At 51.9% G+C, this 19,390-nt stretch overlaps 1 protein-coding gene across 4 annotated transcripts in view; it reads right to left on the bottom strand.

The window, feature by feature from the left end:
* Nucleotides 1-19,390, bottom strand: part of LOC102402039 (high density lipoprotein binding protein) — a 58,694-nt gene that overhangs the window by 22,362 nt on the left and 16,942 nt on the right. Inside the window, exons 1-3 of one of the 4 annotated variants that reach the window (XM_025289317.3) lie at nt 6,915-7,064; nt 2,995-3,059; nt 1,806-1,918 (exon numbers count right to left, since the gene is read on the bottom strand). In XM_025289317.3, the coding sequence (XP_025145102.3) occupies nt 1,806-1,881 (76 nt within the window). In that variant the 5' untranslated portion in view covers nt 1,882-1,918; nt 2,995-3,059; nt 6,915-7,064. Of the gene's footprint in view, nt 1-1,805; nt 1,919-2,994; nt 3,060-6,914; nt 7,065-19,390 lie in introns of those variants that run through there. The other 3 variants (XM_025289318.3, XM_006077124.4, XM_006077125.4) reach the window with 3 other exon arrangements.

Genomic DNA, 19,390 nt, shown 5'->3' on the forward strand with positions numbered 1-19,390 from the left:
TGGAGAAAACAACAGGAGCGCTTTAATGCCAATGAGAGACAGCACTAGCGGCTGACAACGACCCCTCACTCAGCCACAGGGCAGGCGCCCAAGGCCGGCAGGCTCAGCGCCCTCAAGGCCAGCGTGTGCACTGGCCAGGCCGCTCTGAACCTGAGGGCAGCCCCGCCCCTGCACAGCCTCCCCGGGAGTCTCAGCTCAGACCCTGGGCCCCACAACTCCCTGTGGGGTGAGCTCCTGGAAGGCAGGCCTTGGCACAGATTTTTCATCCCTCAAGAGTGTTCTAATCTTGTATGCTTAAAAACAAATCCCATGCCCCCCAACACCTGGCACATGGCCAGCTCTTAAACCTGCAGAAGAAAATCAGTCTGCAGCCCGGGCTGCCCGCGAGGACCCCGAGGCCGCCTCCAGCCAGCGCCCGGCGCCGCAGGCGGTGCTGGGAGGGCCCTCGCGGGAGCGGCTGTCTCCACGACCCCGCCGCCCACAGCGAACACCCGGGGGGAGTCAGGGCCCCTGCACCACCCGCTCCACCACAGGCCCCCGTCCACACGCTGCCCCACCAACACCTCCACGCAGCAGGACTGTGCCTGCATGGGTGACGCCCGGAGGTCCCGGGCTGGGCGGTGTCTGGCAACGGCAGGGGCCAACAGCAGAGGGACGACCTCTGGGGTCGGGCAGGCCTGTGTCTGACTCTGAGGTCACCACTCCCGGCCATGTGGCCAGGCTGCCCTGAAGGCCAGGAAAGGCTCCATGTGAGCAGCTGCTGGAGCCCGGCAGGGCCTGCTCCCTCCCCGGGTGGATTCGGACCCCATAGGGTCTTTGATCACGTGGCAGACCCAGCCTGCAGGCACCAAGGACCAAAGCAAGCGGCCAGTTCTGGTCTCCACTGCCTGGAGACGAGCTGCTCGAAATGCAGTTGCTGTGACTAACGAAATACATCTTTAATTTTAATTAAACTTTAGAACTGATACTCAATTCCATTACTGGAAAACTTTTAAGGAGTGTTAGGAACAACAACGGAGAAGGCAATGGCACCCCACTCCAGTACTCTTGCCTGGAAAATCCCATGGATGGAGAAGCCTGGTGGGCTGCAGTCCATGGGGTTGCTAAGAGTAGGACACGACTGAGAAACTTCACTTTCACTTTTCACTTTCATGCTTTGTAGAAGGAAAGGGCACCCCACTCCAGTGCTCTTGCCTGGAGAATCCCAGGGACGGGGGAGCCTGGTGGGCTGCCATCTATAGGGTTGCACAGAGTCAGACACCACTGAAGCAACTTAGCAGCAGCAGCAGGAACAACAAAGAGTGGAACAAACTACTCTTTCAACTGAAAATTTTATAAAAACTAAGTCCAGATGAAGGGCTTTGAATGAACACGGAGCCCTCAATCAAGTTGTCCTGCAGCCATAAATACGCATCAGATTCTGAAGGGACAGAAAAGACCGTCAGGCAGGCGTTTGTGTGGCTACACTAGAGACACTGAGACGACGCGGCCCGTGTGTCGCGCCCGCGTCTCCTGACAGCCCGGCGTCCATCTCTGCCGCCGCCCCAGGTCCAGCTCAACACGAGGGCGAGAAGAATGCTGAAAGAGCACCCGTCAGTCACGAAGGGCAGACCCCTGGCTGCCACACTGGCCACGTTTGGAATCTGGCGTCGGTCCGTCCACCGCCTGTGGCCATCTCACGCTGCAGACAAGGGCAGTGCAAATGGAGCCCACCGCACTGCTGGGCCCAGGCCCGCCCACAGCACGGGGCGCGAAACACCTCTGCAGAGGCCCCACGTTACCAGCACAGTGAGGAGCCGCCTCACCTTTGATTTGTTGCGGAACCAGTCCACTGCGGTGTTCAGCAAAGCTCTCCTGGGTCAGAACTGCAACGGAGCTCATGGTTGGTCTCAGGCCGCCACTTGATCCGGGTGAGCCACTGCGGGGGGAGGGGGGTCAGAGGCAGGCCTGGGGCGTCCACCCAGGGGCGTGCGCAGCCAAGGACAGCATCGCTTCACCGGCAGGGGACACCCAGCTTCCTGCGCCAGCACGGCCAACCTGAGGGGCTCCCAGACTACGACCGGGGGACGGAATGGAGAACTGGCTCCCTGCCCGGGATGGAGCAGACGCAGGCTCCGGCTGACAGGTTCATCACGGGACCCCGGGGGCCGCAGAGACCCCGTCTGAACCCCCGCCCCACATGGGGCCCCCCGGCCTCAGCCCCAGATCCACCCCAGGGGCTCTGCTAACAGCAGTCTCAGTTACTTGGTTAATCTGCTGTCGCCACACCTCCTGACGCTTATGAGATGCACGGTAGGACAGGAGCTACAAGGAGCCGCGAGAGCGCAGCCTCCCTGCTCTGGGGACAAGTGTGACAGCGCGGGGTGGCAGCGCGGACACCTCCCAGCCGTGGGGGGACTCAGGCGGCGGCGGAGAGGCCAGCCGAGGGCACACGGCTCTGCTGTCAGGCAGGAGCCCCGCAGTCGGCCTCCAGACCCCACCTGGAGCGGCCCCGGGACCTGGGCGCACGGCTCTCAGAGCCACAGCGCCTGCGCGGAACAGGGGCTCAGTTGGCGTGGGGGAGCCCCTCCCAAACTCCAGCTGCGCCCCCAACACTAATGCACAGAGAGGAGCACCCTTGCTCACAAATCACACCCCCAAGGTTTCTGCGCCACTGAGGCAAAAAAATGTAAGAGGGTCAAGTCATTTTTAGTGAGTTTTTTCCCATCCTTTTTACAATTCAGTAAGACCCCTCCCCAAATTAAAAAAAATTAAGCTCTGGAAGCAAGCTCAAAATCAGATACTCTCAGCAAACCCAAAAGGAGAAAAGATTGAAAGTCGATGGAAACCAGATGGCCCATCCACCAGAAGGGCACAAGTGTACGCTCCGCTCTACATTGGGAGGTGAGCAACAGGGCTCCTCTCTGATGAAGGCTGGAAACTTCAGGACGATACACAGTGAAACGGCACACACACAGCCCAGGGCCAGGAGGCCTGGAGGCAGGACACACTCACCAGCAAAACGGTCGGTAGCCAGGAGGTCCGTCCTGAGGCCGCCTCTGTCAGCCTGCCAGCTTCTGCTGGTGTGGGGCAGGAAGGGGGAGACGGCAAGGAGAAAACCCGAGACAAGTTACTGATCTGCATCCGACAACCCAGATCCTTTCCTCTCAACCAGAATAGGTCGAGGTGTTATTTATTTGCACTTTGGCTACTAACCAATACTAGGAAAATTTCTTGGGGCACCAAAAAAAAAAAAAAGGAAGAAGCCCTTCCATTAGGCCACGCGCTTCAGACAGACACAGGAGTGAAGCCTGAGCTAGAGCTGCAGAGGTGACTTCCCAGGACCCAGGGAGTGATCCCTTTAGTACCTCAACTTTTACATGTAACCATTTCGAAGTAAAACTCTCACAAAACTGCTGTTTGTTCCCCTGGGGGTGAGCGTTTTTTCCTGTCCTCCTCTTGCTTGGCTCCGCTGAGCCAGAAGGGAAAGGATCTGCAACACTGTCCTGATGGAGTGAGTTTGCCGGGCCGCGGCGCTCCTCAGGGAGACCGAGGGCTTACTATCTAAGGGCGCAGGTGTCTTTGGTGGTTACTTTGTTCTTGCTGTTACCCTGTAAAAGTCCTTCAGTCCCTTATAATCCACTGGGGATTTAGAAACCGGGCCATAAAACAGCAGGGCTGGAAAGAACCTTTAAAGGCCATCCTGGGAGGACCCAAAACTGCTCAGTGAGGAAGGAGGGTGTGGGTCACCTTGCCGCGGGGGACTTCAAGATGGAGAGGCTGCCAGGTAGGTGGCTGGCCGCTCTACGCAGGCCGCGTTCACTTGACAAGGTGGCCTTTATGGCGTGGGTGGGCACGGTCCAGAACGGTGGAGTTAACAGCAGTGACAAGAGTGCCCGCCGAGCTGGAGAGGAGCACCTCCAACCTCACTCATAACACAGGTGTGCTCAGGAGCGGGGAGGCCGGTATACAGCCGCCGGGGTTGCACCAGTGACTCTGTATTTTAAAGTCTCAATGTCCCAGCTGGGGACACAGACCTGTGGTATTTCAGGATTTAAAAACTACAAAAACCAAAAATCCTCTAAACGTAAGGACTTGAGTCACATGGGGGAAGTTCTGTGAGCCAGAGGCCAGTCCCTCTCTGCAGGCCCAGTCCCATCAGACACACATGACACGTGGCCCTCAAGGGGAGAGGGTGGATACAAAATGACCGAGGCCATTTTATTTACAGACAAATTCTAACCGGCAGGTCTCAATGACTAAGGCAAGGAAGAAAGAAAACCTTTCCATTAAATCACACTGACAGGGACGCTCATCCACACCGGCCTCTGGCAGAGGTGAAAGGTGAGCTGCCCTGGGTCCCCCGGGCCCTGTCAGCCTACGCATAGCCCACCCAGACCAGGACGCGGGTGCTCTGGGAAGCGCCACTGACTCTGGGACCGGGGGGCCCACCCACTCTCCAGGCAGCCCCGCGCCTCCTGACCTTCCACCTGAAGAGCCTCCCACGCCCGGCGCCGACAGCGTCTCAAAACCCACTCACACCTGCCCTCTGAGAGGCGGGTTCACCCCCGAGACCGCCCCGACACCAGCCCAGCCTCCTGGCCTGCCGCCGACCAGCCCCTGCCTTCCCGGACAGGGCAGGCCGCGCAGCGGGGTGGCCACCGCCACGTCCGCTCGAGCCACAGGGCTGCGCCAGCCCCACCCCACACCTGGGGTCACACACCAGGCCACTCCCGCGGCTCGCTGCGGAGGCCGCTCGTGCTCGTCCCAGCCAGCTGCCCTACTGACCCTCAGTCCACGAGGCTCAAGGAGGGACAGCCTGTCAGAGCCCCTAACGCCCTCACATGTGCACAGGCCCTCGGGCAGTCAAGCGCACAGAGTGGACCCACAGAAAACTCCAAGCTGGTTTGACAGGATACACTGGTCTCTAGTCTGCGCATTTCGAGCGGTGGTTGTCACAGCTGGCGGTGAATGAACCACAGTGAGCCTCAGGTGAACATCAGGTCTGATCTCAACAAAGCAGGCTGTTGTTTTTCTTATAAACGTCTCAAGATCCCGTCTTTAAAGAATTCACCTGAGAGCCGACCTGATGAGCCGTGTGCAGCCTCAGCCCTGAGGCGCTGGCCATCACTAGCCCTCCTGCTGTGCCTCCTCCCAAGAAACTGTCCCCTGCAAAACGATGCCCATCCCCGGAAGTCTTTCAACCCCCTCTGAGCCTTCCTGGCGGGTGATGCCTCTAGCTGGGTGCCCTCACTGGCCATCTCAAGTCCAAGGAGACCTTAATGAGGCGCAGAAGCCAAACATGGCTGTTGCAGCTCCTCACTGGGCTGGATGCTGCCACTCCAATCAGGACTGAAATGGACCCTCGTATCTGAGCAATGCTGGGGGCGGCTGGGCCGCTGGGCCCCGCCTTGAGCTGTCAGAACACTCCGTCTGCTGCTTCTTCCCCCAGAGAACAGGCCCACCTTCCCCACCAGACTCCTTCAGGCACGGGAAGCCAGTTCACTACCCAGCCGCAACTCCATTCATCACTGTGGGTGCTCTCAATGACTTTCCCCACGGGAAGCATTCAGGCCCACCCAATGCAGATCTCAAACCACCCTTAGCCTGGACTTTAGTCTTGTTTCTCAGAGTATAAATACCCACAGCAAAAAGCCACATTTCAAAATGGAACTTTGTAAGAAGCAGAACTAGAGCCAAAGAAAGAAGGCTAGACAGAAGCAGATTCCTCTCTCTGCTACCCCCTGCCCAGAGTGGGCTGGTGCTCCCACAGGATGGATGGTCAGGCACCCACCTCCCCACGGGAAGTAATGGCATATGTGAAGATGTCACATAGGTTTGGTCCTAACGAAGGTACAACAGACAAATCTTTAAGAGAAGGATTTTGTTTTTTGCTTGTAACCAAGAAAATATAAGCTGATCCCCTTGTATATTTTCAATTACACATTCAAAAGAAAGTCTTCTGCAAAGGGAACTCAGGAGCGGTAGTCCAGAAAGAACTTTTTCTCAGCCAGCGAATGCGACCTCAGCGCTTCCTGTACCTCCTGGGCAGGACTGAGAAGCGGAGGCACCAGGAAACCCGGGACACCCAGGACTTCGGTCCTCCTCCTGCAAAGTTACGATTCTTTGCTCTGATCCCCACAGCAAGCTTGTAAGGACGAGGCTTTTCAGAACGCTTTCAGGAGACAGAGCAAACTTGAGAGGAAGCAGCCCGGCTCGCACGGCCGCGGGAGGGACTCGCATATGCCACCTCAGCACGGCCCTCCCACCGGCCACGCGGGCCCGCGGGCGGGGACAGGCTTAAAGGGGCAGCGCGCCGGCCGCCCTGAATCCCGCCCGGGTTCGGTACTTTTCCGTGCGGTCCTTCTCGTCCGCGGGCCCCGGGGCGCGTCCGAGCGGCGCTCCGGCCGCCAGGGGAGCGGTGCGCCCGGCCGAGCAGGCCGGCGGCCGCAGGTGGAGGTGAGGCGGCGCGCCCCGGCCCCGGCCTGCCGCCCCCGCCGCCGCCGCCGGGCTGGGGGAGGGGCGCGCCGGCCGCGAGCGGCGGGGGAGGGGGCGGCGGGCCGCCCACGTCACCGGCCTGGCGCAGGTCGGGGCGCCCCGCGGCTCCCGGGCCGGGACGCAGGGACCAGACCGGACCACACGCGCGGGGGGTGGACGGCGGGCGGGGGGCAGCGGGCTGGCGCCTCGGGACTCGGGAAACTTTCTTGCTCGGCCGGTGCCAGCGCCGCGGCCCATGCGCACTGGTGACACGTAGCCGCCCCTCCCCGGCCGGCAGGGGGGCGCCCCGCGGGGCCCGGGGCCGAGCCGGGCGTGGGGGGGCGCCCACTGTGCGGCCGCTGCCACGGTCCCCCGCCTCCCCCGCCCGGTGCTCCACGTCGGCAGCCGGGCGTCCCAACGTCCTCGCGCAGCCCCGGCCACACGCCCGGCCTGCTCACCCTGCGCGGCGCCTGCCCGTCCGTCCGTGTGTCCGTCTGCTCGCCTCGGGAGAGGCCGGGACCCCCGCTCGCTCGCCGCTCCCGCAGGCAGGCTCCTCCGGCCGGCGCCCGGGCCCCCACGGCTATATAGGGCGGCGGCTCCAATCCCGCCCGGACACGTCAGACCGCGGCTGCCCCGCCCGCCGCCGGCCAGCTCCGCCCCGCCCGCCGCGCTCCGCGCCCGGAGGCTGCACCGCTCCGGAGGGGCGTCGGGGTCGGGCACGGCCGCCACCTGCGCAAAGCGCGGGCAGGGGCAGCCGCTCTGGCAGCGGGGCCCCCAACACCGCCCCCACACCCAAGAAAGAAACAGGACACCTCGAGGGACAACACAAAGGGAATGAGCCGCCGGCCGCAGCCATTCACAACTTCCGAAGGCTGGAGCGCGGGCGAGCCTGACCAACTCCCGAGAACAGCCCACTGCCCCGAAGCCTGGAGCCCAAACACTCTTCCTCTGTCCTGCACTTGTATAAAATATTCCTCCTCAGTTCTTTGGCTACTCATTTAATTCCCTACAGAAATGCAGACCGTCTTTCCTTTAAAGGACTCTACCCCCAGGTATCTCGGCCGTCTCACAGGTAAGAAGGGGCCTGCCTGCGAGGCGCCCAGCCCTAAACAACAAACAGGAGAACAGAGTCCCTCCCTTCGGGGGCTTCCACTCAGGGGCTGAGGGAGCAGCCAGGGCTGCACTCCTCTGTAATATGCCTCCACAACGGCTTCTTTTAGTCAAGGCTCTGGCTTCCCTCGTGGCTCAGATGGTAAAGAATCTGCCTGCAACGCATAAGACCTGGGTTGGGAAGATCCCCTGGAGAAGGAGAGGCTACCCACTCCAGTATTTTGGCCTGGAGAATTCCATGGACTCTATAATCCATGGGGTCGCAAAGAGTTGGACACGACTGAGACACTTTCACTCCAGGCCTAGAGGGAGGGACATGCAAGGAGATCAAGCAAAATCCTCCCGGAGAGGAGGGAAGGCACCACCAGCACCGGGGGCAGGGCAGGGAAGGCAGGTCAGTGCCCTCGGCCCTGGGCCAGGGCCCTCCTCAGCAGGCAAGACACAGGTGCTGCTCAGGACGAGGGAAGCCTGTGGCTGAGGAGGGGCAGGCAGGCCCAGAGGTACTTTTTCCCATGGAACTCTGTCAGTATATACAGAATGGGGCGGGGTCCTCACAGCAGTTGTTCATTCAGTCTAAAGGTGACTACGGCTTTCCATTATCACTGGCAATGGAGAATGCACTGAGCGGACAGATTCGGACAACAGCACCAGAAATTCCCTATTAACTGGAGAAGGCCATCAACAGAAGTCAAGAAAGGCAGGGAGGCTCTTGGGTGCACTCACTGAGATGGAGAGCCTGAATGTCTACACTGGTAAGGGGAACTGTGATGCAAAAACTTGGATACAATGTCTGACATGCCCACTGGAGGGCCAAGTGGGGACCTAAGTAGGCAACCGCATATGCAAGGCGAAGGCCAGGGAGAAAGCCAGCATGGCTGACAGCACCCTGTGGCACTGCGGGACATCACAGGGGAAGAGCCACAGAGCTGAGGGCACGGTCCCTGGAGCTGCACCCTGAGTCACCGGGATAGCGCCTGGGCCGCAGGTAGAAGACTGCAAGTTAAAAAAAAAAAATCAAAAGATGGAACAAATCAAAGAGGTTAAGAACTTCAGATAAGAGGATGAGGAAGTCCAACACATGTCTAATACGCAGTTCACAAGAGGAAAATACAAAGGACAAAGAAATATTGAAAAATATTTGGCAACAAATCGAGAATGTAAAGGTATTATATGTCCCTTCCCTCCTCAAAAGAGAACAGGGGGCCAGCAGTGTTTTGGTATAGAACAGTGAAACCTCAAAAACGCCCAAAACAAGAGTAGATTTTAAAAGCAACCAGAGAGAAATATCAATAACCTCAGATACTCATATGACACCACCCTTACGGCAGAAAGCGAAGAACTAAAGAGCCTCTTGATGCAAGTGAAAGAGGAGAGTAAAAACTTGGCTTAAAACTCAACATTCAAAAAACTCAGATCATGGCATCCAGTCCCATCACTTCACGGCAAATAGATGGGGAAACAGTGAGAGACTTTATTTTTGGGGGGCTCCAAAATCACTGCAGATGGTGACTGCAGCCATGAAATTAAAAGACGCTTACTCCTTGGAAGAAAAGCTATGACCAACCTGCTGCTGCTGCTGCTAAGTCGCTTCAGTCGTGTCCGACTCTGTGCGACCCCATGGACTGCAGCCTACCAGGCTTCTCCATCCATGGGATTCTCCAGGCAAGAACACTGGAGTGGGTTGCCATTTCCTTCTCCAATGCATGAAAGTGGAAAGTGAAAGTGAAGTCGCTCAGTTGTGTCTGACTCTTAGCGACACCATGGACTGCAGCCTACCAGGCTCCTCCATCCATGGGATTTTCTGGGCAACAGTACTGGAGTGGGGTGCCATTGCCTTCTCCTAGATAGCATATTAAAAAGCGGAGACATTACTTTGCCAAAGGTCCATCTAGTCAAAGCTGTGGTTTTTCCAGTAGTCATGTATGGATATGAGAGTTGGACTATAAAGAAAGCTGCTGCTGCTGCTGCTGCTGCTAAGTAGCTTCAGTCGTGTCTGACTCTTTATGGCCCCATGGACTGCAGCCCGCCAGGCTCCTCTATCCATGGAATTCTTCTGGCAAGAGTACTGGCTGCTGCTGCTGCTAAGTCGCTTCAGTCATGTCCGACTCTGTGCGACCCCAAAGACGGCAGCCCACCAGGCTCCCCCGTTCCCTGGGATTCTCCAGGCAAGAACACTGGAGTGGGTTGCCATTTCCTTCTCCAATGCATGGAGGGGTTGCCATTTCCTACACCAGGGAATCATCCCCACCCAAGGATTGAACCTGCATCCCCTGCATTGTAGGCAGATTCTTCACCATTTGAGGCACCAGGAAGTCACTGGCAATGTTCTAGAACTTGTATCAGACTGTACATTCAGAAATAGCCATATGTTATTATTTACTGGTTGTTATTTTGTATTACTAATTACCAAGTAAAAGAGAAAAAACACAACACTGGGAAGCAAGAGAAGTAAAAAAAAAGAAGCAATTTAAAAGCAAGATAAATAAGGCACAAAATGCAGTGGAAGAAATGAATCCAGATGTGGAAATAATCTGATGTTAGTATATACTAACTACCCAGTTACAAAGTCCAGCTATACGCTATTTAAGAACCCCAAGCTACAAGGACACAGACACTTAACGTAAAAAGCTGGAAGTGGAAGAAGTGCTCCAGGCAACTACTGACCACGCTAAAGCTGGGCAACCTGTGTCATTTTCAGATACAACAGACTGTAGGATAAGCAGTATTGACAACAAAGACGCTCAAGAATAAAGTCAACTCTGAATCTGTATGTATCCAATTGTAGCTACAAAGTATATTAAGTAAAAGCTGAAGCTTATTATAAATTGATACAGCCAAGATTATAAAGGAAGACTGACAACTCTTGGTAACAGATTATGGAGATTAAAAATGCACAGAAAGTTAAAACAATGCAGTTAAAACCTACGTTATTGGACTTATATAATCCTTTGCCCAATGATTAGAAAGCACATTCTTTCCAAGAATACATTTCACTTTGACAAAATTGACCAGGAGCTAAGGCCAACTTTTTTTTTTCAACAAATGGCCAAAAAATTAGATATTCTGTGACCACAACACAATTAATTAGAAGTTAAAATGTTTGAAAGCCTAGAAGTTTTAAAAACTTGCTCCTAAATAACTCATGGATCAAAGAAGATCTGAAAATAGTATCTTAGCCATCATACTAGTGAAGAGGAAAATGTAAAAACTAGCTAGTTAACCTCTTCTAAAATTAGAAAAACAATAAACCTAAAGGAAATAGAAATAAAGAAATCAATGAAGTTAAGGACACACAGCACCGAGAATAGACTGAGCTAAATCTAAAAGAACTCGTTGGATCTCCAGCAAAAACAATCAGTGGAAAAAACAGAATAGGTGACACTAAGAATTCAAAGAATTCAGTTTGCTAGATTATTCTAGCAAATAAAAACGAAAGAGACTCTTGATGAAAGTGAAAGAGGAGAATGAAAAAGCTGGCTTAAAACTCAACATTCAGAAAACTCAGATCATGGCGTCCAGTCCCATCACTTCATGGCAAATAGATGGGCAAACAGTGGAAACAGTGAGAGACTGTTTTTTTGGGGTTCCAGAATCACTGCAGATGGTGACTGAAGCCATGAAATTAAAAGACGTATGACCAACCTAGACAGCATATTAAAAAGCAGAGATTACTTTGCCAACAAAGGTCCATCTAGTCAAAGCTATGGTTTTTCCAGTATTCACGTATGGATGTGAAACTTGGACTATATAGAAAGCTGAGTGCCAAACAACTGATACTTTTGAACTGTGGTGTTGGAGAAGACTCGAGAGTTCCTTGGACTGCAAGCAGACCCAGCCAGTCCATCCTAAAGGAGATCAGTCCTGGGTGTTCATTGGAAGGACTGATGCTGAAGCTGAAACTCCAATACTTTGGCCACCTGATGCGAAGAGCTGACTCGCTGGAAAAGACCCTGGTGCTGGGAAAGATTGAGGGCAGGAAGAGAAGGGGACGACAGAGGATGAGATGGTTGGATGGCATCACCGACTCAATGGACTTGAGTTTGAGTAAATTCCGGGAGGTGGTGATGGACAGGCAGGCCTGGGGTGCTGCAGTCCATGGGGCCACAGAGTCAGACACCACTGAGCGACTGAGTGAACTGAAGTGACTGAAGAATTCAAAGTGAAGTCACTCAGTTGTGTCCGACTCTTTGTGGCCCTATGGGCTGTAGCCTACCAGGCTTCTCTGTCCATGGGATTTTCCAGGCAAGAATACTGGAGTGGGTTGCCATTTCCTTCTCCAGGGGATTGTCCCAACTCAGGGACTGAACCTGGATCTCCCACATTGCAGGCAGACGCTTTACCATCTGAGCCACCAGGGAAGCTGGTGGAAGAATTCAAAGGGGGAGGGGGGTGGCAAAAGCTGCAACTACAATAGAGACTCTGAAATATCAAAAACTTACATTAAATGGGTAATTTTTAGGAAAATAAGTTACCCAAACTGAATCTGTAAGGAAAAGAAAGTTTAAATAACACTCTCCAATATTTGAAGAAACAAACATAAAAGTCACAACAAAAAGGCAGACCCAGGTGCTTCCGTAAGGAAGCCCCAAGAAATTGTTTTCCCAACTTACTCACGAAGCCAGGGAGCTTCAATACCTCCCAGGTGAGGAGAGAAAATGTGTGAATTTCATTAGGTACTTAAAAACAAAAGCCTAAAATAATCTAGCCAACGGATTCAAAGATGTAAAAACAAATGTGTAATATATAATGATAAAGTCACGTTTAATCCAATTATGCAAGGTGCTAAGTATCAGGAAAATAGATTAAAATAATTCACCACATTATTAGCACTGAAGCAGGAATGATTTGATCATCTCAAACCATTCAAATAAAGAATGTGGTTTACTTGAGGATAAAGAATAAAGAGACAGTCTGCCCGCTCCTGATACCAACTAGGAATGCAAGGACCCATTCCCCAACTCAGCGATGGGCACCTCGGCAGAGGCGCTCGTCCTGGAGTCACGAGGACAGGGACCCATTCCCCAACTCAGCGATGGGCACCTCGGCAGAGGCGCTCGTCCTGGGGTCACGAGGAGACAGTGACCCATTCCCCAACTCAGCGATGGGCACCTCGGCAGAGGCGCTCGTCCTGGGGTCACGAGGAGACAGGGACCCATTCCCGAACTCAGCGATGGGCACCTCAGCAGAGGCGCTCGTCCTGGGGTCACGAGGAGACAGGCTGTTGAGTTTTTTCTATGCAAGCCTGCAGAGGGAATCTAACCAGGGGAGTAAGGCAGGAAGACGGCAGGCATGACTGGACGTAAGGCTGCCAGTGCCAGACAGTACAGCTGTCCAGTACAAGATCCAGGAGGGTCTATATGAACACACTGTTAGAATTAAACCAGGAACTCAGTAAGTTTTCTGGAAACAAGATCAGCACACAAAATCAATCATGTTCTAAAACGTCACCAACAGACTGTTAGGAATAAATCTAGTAAGAAAGTAGGTTTTATGGAGAATACTGTAAAAACCTTTGTCAAAATACAGAAAAAAACAAAATAAATGGAGAAATGACCTACTCATCTATACAGTAAAGCTAAATTAAACATACAGACTGCAATTCTCTAGTTAAGTAGAATAACTAGAAAAATAATTTCTATTTTTTTGCATAGAAATTCAGTGCAAACCCTACTTAAATCCCAAGAGGGCCATGTATGTGCATGTGTGTATAATTCTGTAATCAGAGTTTATATAATTTTCATTTATACAGTATTTCTATATATATGTACATAAATATTTTATAACTACCATAAAATATGTACATATATACAATTTTGCAAAGTCTAAAATACAGTTTTTTGGACTCAGTACAATAAACACAGTGTAAAACATCTTATTAATGACTTTATGTTGATTACATGTGGAAATGATAGTATTTTGCATTAGGTTAAACAATACATTATCAAACTTAAATTTCACTTGCTTCTTTTTACATTTTTAGAGTGGGTACTAGAAAATTTTAAATTATGCCTGTAGCTCTTCCTCAACAGCAGTGCTGCACAGTGGTTTTTCCAAACCAAGCCAGAAAGAAACGTAACCTTATTAATAAACTTCATAAAATACAACATGAGTATTTGTCTCAATCATGAAAATCTCTCCTCTACCACAAGCACCTGAGGGCAGAGGACATAGTCTCAAAGATCTTAGAGAGAAGTGACCACGTGGTGCACAGTATTTCTTCCACTCTAATAAACCCATTTAAAAAAAAAGGCAAAAGATACAAAGATCTTTCACAGACATGCAGGAAACATTTAATTTGTAATTTAAAAAAAGGTTTGAAGGTAGGATGAGAGTCTATATTTCACCTCTCAAATTGGCAAGGAGAAAAAAAACCTTGAGGACAGCAATGGTGTGAGCATGCTGCTGTGGCTGGGAGGAGGACTGAGTGGCCTCTCTGAGGACCAGTCTGATTATACATTGTACTTTAGATACAATTTCCCTTCTTCTTAGAGCTTCCACATATATACTCATTCAGTTCAGTTCAGTTGCTGAGCCGTGTCCGACTCTTTGCAACCCCATGAATTGCAGCACGCCAAGCCTCCGTGTTCATCACCAACTCCCGGAGTTCATCCAAACTCATGTCCATTGAGTCAGTGATGCCATCCAGCCATCTCATCCTCTGTCGTCCCCTTCTCCTCCTGCCCCCAATGCCTCCCAGCATCAGGGTCTTTTCTAATGAGTCAACTCTTTGCATGAGGTGGCCACAGTACTGGAGTTTCAGCTTTAGCATCATTCCTTCCAAAGAAATCCCAGGGCTGATCTCCTTCAGAATGGACTGGTTGGATCTCCTTGCAGTCCAAGGGACTCGCAAGAGTCTTCTCCAACACCACAGTTCAAAAGCATCAATTCTTCTGCGCTTAGCTTTCTTTAGAGTCCAACTCTCACATCCATACATGACTACTGGAAAAACCATAGCCTTGACTAGACGGGCCTTTGTTGGCAAAATAATGTCTCTGCTTTTGAATATGCTATCTAGGTTGGTCATAGCTTTTCTTCCAAGGAGCAAGCGTCTTTTAATTTCATGGCTGCAGTCACCATCTGCAGTGATTTTGGAGCCCCCAAAATAAAGTCTGACACTGTTTCCCCATCTATTTGCCATGAAGTGATGGGACCAGATGCCATGATCTTAGTTTTCTGAATGTTGAGCTTTAAGCCAACTTTTTCACTCTTCTCTTTCACTTTCATCGAGGCTTTTTAGTTCCTCTTCACTTTCTGCCATAAGGGTGGTGTCATCTGCATATCTGAGGTTATTGATATTTCTCCTGGCAATCTTGATTCCAGCTTGTGCTTCTTCCAGCCCAGCGTTTCTCATGATGTACTCTGCATAGAAGTTAAATAAGCAGGGTGACAATATACAGCCTTGACGTTCTCCTTTTCCTATTTGGAACCAGTCTGTTGTTCCATGTCCAGTTCTAACTGTTGCTTCCTGACCTGCATATAGGTTTTTCAAGAGGCAGGTCAGGTGGTCTGGTATTCCCATCTCTTTCAGAATTTTCAGAATTTTCAACATACCCAAAGATAGAGGTACTGTCTGCATTCTCGTAGGAGCGAAAGGCTGGCCGCCTGTGTTGTTCCTAGCAGGAAGAGAAGTGTACCCTCCTGACCGACGTCCACACACGTCCAAGTCTCCGTTCTACCAGCAGCTATGCCTGACGCCACTGTGCCCACGGACGCCCTGACCCCAGCCCCGCCTGCGACACTGCACGCACGCCCCCGCCCCCCCACCACGCTCACGCAAGGCTTGCTTCTCATTTAATCAGGTAACGTAAAAATAACACCAAACAAGGAAATAAAAGCAAAGAGAAACGTTTCTTGAACACCTGAACACTGTTTCCCACACTGACGGTGACTGTCCTAGACGATGCGTCGGGAGTCTGGTTGTGTAGGACTGGGTTATGGAGAGACCGTCCGCAGGCGTCAGGCAGCGCCGTCCTGCGTCAGAGGCCTGGTCAGCGTCCGTGCAGCAGAGGGGCCGCTTTCCACTGTGCTGATGCTACGTGCCCAGCTGTGTCAGAGACACGTCTGTCCGCATGAAGCACCTCTAGGACACGTGGGCCAGGGAGACCAGGCCCGGCGCACGGTCGGACACCGAGCGGTGGCAGCGCCCGAGCGACGGAGGAGCGCTCTCACTGACGTGAAGGGACAGCAGGTTTACGGCTCTGGGAGCGGAGCGCACAGAAAAGCGCGCAGTCCACACGCCTCTTACAGATGGTGGGCGGGCCGGGCTGAGCACGCAGGCGAGACCACACTGCGCGCCTCTCTCCAGCGCAGACCCCCGCCTGGAGAAGACGGAGGGGCTCTTCGTCTGAAGCCGGTCGGCTACGACGAGCAGAAGCCAGGGTCACAGGCCTTTCTCATGTGGTCTTAGACCACGTTTACAGCAACAAGTCTTCTCTGCGGTGGTGTCTGAGTGACGGGCTAGAGAGGACATGGCTCTCCCCTAACCGCGTGAAGCCTCGGGATCGAGAGGCACCGGCGCACAGTCTCTCGGTGTCTGGAAGACGCAGAGGCTGAGCCCTGCCAGCAGCACAACCGGGGAGCACAGACTCCCTCCGCCTCGGGCCACGCCCTCGGGGCCTCGCGCCTTGGAAACCGGGGCAGAGCCCTTCTCACCGGAGACCGGGAAGCCTCCCCGCGCCTCACTGGGCGGCCGTCTCCATCAGAGGACTCCTCCGCGCTCTGTCTTTGATTGTGTCATTAGAGAAAGCAACACCTGCTTCCAGGTGCAGGCCACGCTTCAGAGCAGCCCTCCACACACAGGCTTGGGGACTGTCTGGAAAAGCAGGAGGAGGAAGGCGGCATCAGGAGGGCTCGGGCAGGCTCCCCCTGAGGCCTGCGATTAACCCACAAGAAACAAAATAACCTCAAATCTGACCTAGGGCAATATACTTGGAGATGTTTTTCTTCCTACAATTTACATACAAAAGTTCCACGAGTTAGAATGAGCTTAGCTCAAGTTTATAAGAAACTTTGCTATGAATATAGAGCTAGGTAAACCTACACTTGAATATTTAAGAATTAGAACCAGTCCTGTCCGAACAGAAACGGAATGCTTTTCTACAGAGGAAGGAGCAGAAACACCTGGTCTTCAGATTTTCTTCTCTCCAGCAGTAGCCTCGGTGGACTTCGTCTGCTTGGCGACCCTGGGCGCATCCACCTCTTCAAAGGCCATGTTTCCTCTCTGTCAGGAGGAGATGGAGAATTCTGTCAAACCTGAAATAAATGGAAATCTGAAGGTGCAATGTCTGGTGGATACGTGGATGAATCAGAACTTCCCAGTCAGGCTGAAACAGTTACTGCCTGGTCATCAAAGGAGCGTGCGGTCTTGGTTATCCTGATGGAAGATTTATGCTGGACGCTTCTCATCAGGTGGTGCTTTCAGCTGGTTTACTTGGAGCAGGACTTGGAATTAATCGTTTGGTTTTCCAGAAGCAGCTCATAATAAAGGCTCCCTTCCAATCCCTAGGAGCAGGCGATGGCACCCACTCCAGTACTGTTGCCCGGAAAATCCCATGGACGCAGGAGCCTGGTAGGCTGCAGTCCATGGGGTCGCACAGAGTCAGACATGACTGAGCGACTTGGCAGCTTCCAATCCGACCACACACACACCACCTTCACTGGACGAGGGTCGGCCTGTGGCATGGCTGGTGGTCCTTCTCACTTGCCCTCGAGCTCTTCCGTTCCACATTATTGTAGCATATCCACTTTTCACTGCCCTTCACAGTGTGTTTCAAAAATGGAGAATTTTTGTTACATTTAAGTAGAGAACTGCCTGCAGCAGTATGATGAAAAAGGTGGGTTTTTTTTCCCCACTTAACTTATAGCGAACCCAAAACATCAAATGGTGCAAATGATTTTCAATGCTTGATTTGGATGTTTAAGTATGTCAGCCATCTCCAGTGTGGTATAACATTGACTGTTTTCAATTAATGTCTTGATTTGACTGCTGTCAACTTCAACTGGTTTACTCGACCATGGAGCATCGTCCAGAGAGAGTCTCCAGCACAAAATTTCAAAAACCACTTTGATACATTTCATTAGTGACAGCACCTTCTCCATACACTGCACAAATCTTTTTTTGTATTTCAGTTGTGTTTTTACCATTTCTTTAAATAATAAAGCATAATATGGCAAAAATATTGTTTTTCTTCCATCTTCAATATTAAAACGACTACACAGAAATTCACCAATTTTGGTTTTTTAAATGCACATTGAAAGGACAGCTGTCCCAGTAGAACCTGACAGTTGCTCCAAATGAAGCTGAAGACAGCTACGCGCTGCTCGAGTCATCACACGGGAACAGCGAGCCGACTGTTTGGCCAACCCAGCTCCATGGTTCCCTTTGCCTCTGCTGTTGTTCAGCAGCTCAGTTGTGTCCGACCCCTTGCAGCCCCATGGACTGCGGCACACCAGGCTTCCCTGTCTTTCACTATCTCCCAGAGTCGACTCAAATTCATGTCCACTGACTTGGTGATGCCATCCAACCATCTCATTCTCTGTCATCCCTCTTCTCTTCTTGCCCTCAATCTTTCCCAGCATCAGGGTTCTTTCCAGAGTCAGCTCTTCATACCAGGTATCCAAAGTACTGGAGCTTCAGCTTCAGCATCAGTCCTTCCAATGACTATTCAGGACTGATTTCCTTTAGGATTGACTGGTTTGATCCCCTTGCTGTCCAAGGGACTCTCAAGAGTCTTCTCCAACACCACCATTTGATAGCATTAATTCTTTGGTGCTCAGCCTTCTTTGCGGTCCAACTCTCACATCCGTACATGACTAGTGGAAGAACTAGAGCTGTGACTGTATGGACCCTTTGCCTCTAGAACCATATAAATCAGAGAAAAATAAACTCTAAAAACAATTAAGTCCTGCTTCTTTATCTTGATGCTGGTTATATGGGAGGTTCAGTTACTGTTTATGGCTCAATGAATCTTCACTAAGGATTTGCATAGTTCTCTATATGTTTACTATACCTCATTAACAGTTTTAGTAAAAAAATTGGAAAGCAACCTAAATAAAAATGTCACAACATGGCATAAGCATCAGAGAAAACACTTTAAAACACAGTGACTGGATGGTGTATTCCAAGTGGGGTAAACCTAGAAACATCAGTTACTGTCATTCTAAAACTATTCTACGTTGTTGGATCAGGTTATCATCCTTAAAAACCAATTTTCAGCATAAGTAAAAACCATGCAGATCGTACCTGAATTGGAAACACCTATATTCATAGCCATGAAATTAAAAGATGCTTACTCCTTGGAAGGAAAGTTATGCCCAACCTAGATACCATATTCAAAAGCAGAGACATTACTTTGCCAACAAAGGTTTGTCTAGTCAAGGCTATGGCTTTTCCTGTGGCCATGTATGGATGTGAGAGTTGGACCGTGAAGAAGGCTGACCGCCGAAGAATTGATGCTTTTGAACTGTGGTGTCGGAGAAGACTCTTGAGAGTCCCTTGGACTGCAAGGAGATCCAACCAGTCCATTCTGAAGGAGATCAGCCCTGGGATTTCTTTGGAAGGAATGATGCTAAAGCTGAAACTCCAGTACTTTGGCCACCTCATGCGAAGAGTTGACTCATTGGAAAAGACTCTGATGCTGGGAGGGACTGGGGGCAGGAGGAGAAGGGGACGACAGAGGATGAGATGGCTGGATGGCATCGCTGACTCGATAGACATGAGTCTCAGTGAACTCCGGGCGCTGGTGATGGACAGGGAGGCCTGGCAGTGCTGCGATTCATGGGGTCGCAAAGAGTCGGACACGACTGAGCGACTGATCTGATCTGA

Source organism: Bubalus bubalis, chromosome 6, assembly GCF_019923935.1.
Source record: "Bubalus bubalis isolate 160015118507 breed Murrah chromosome 6, NDDB_SH_1, whole genome shotgun sequence".
NCBI lineage: Eukaryota > Metazoa > Chordata > Mammalia > Artiodactyla > Bovidae > Bubalus > Bubalus bubalis.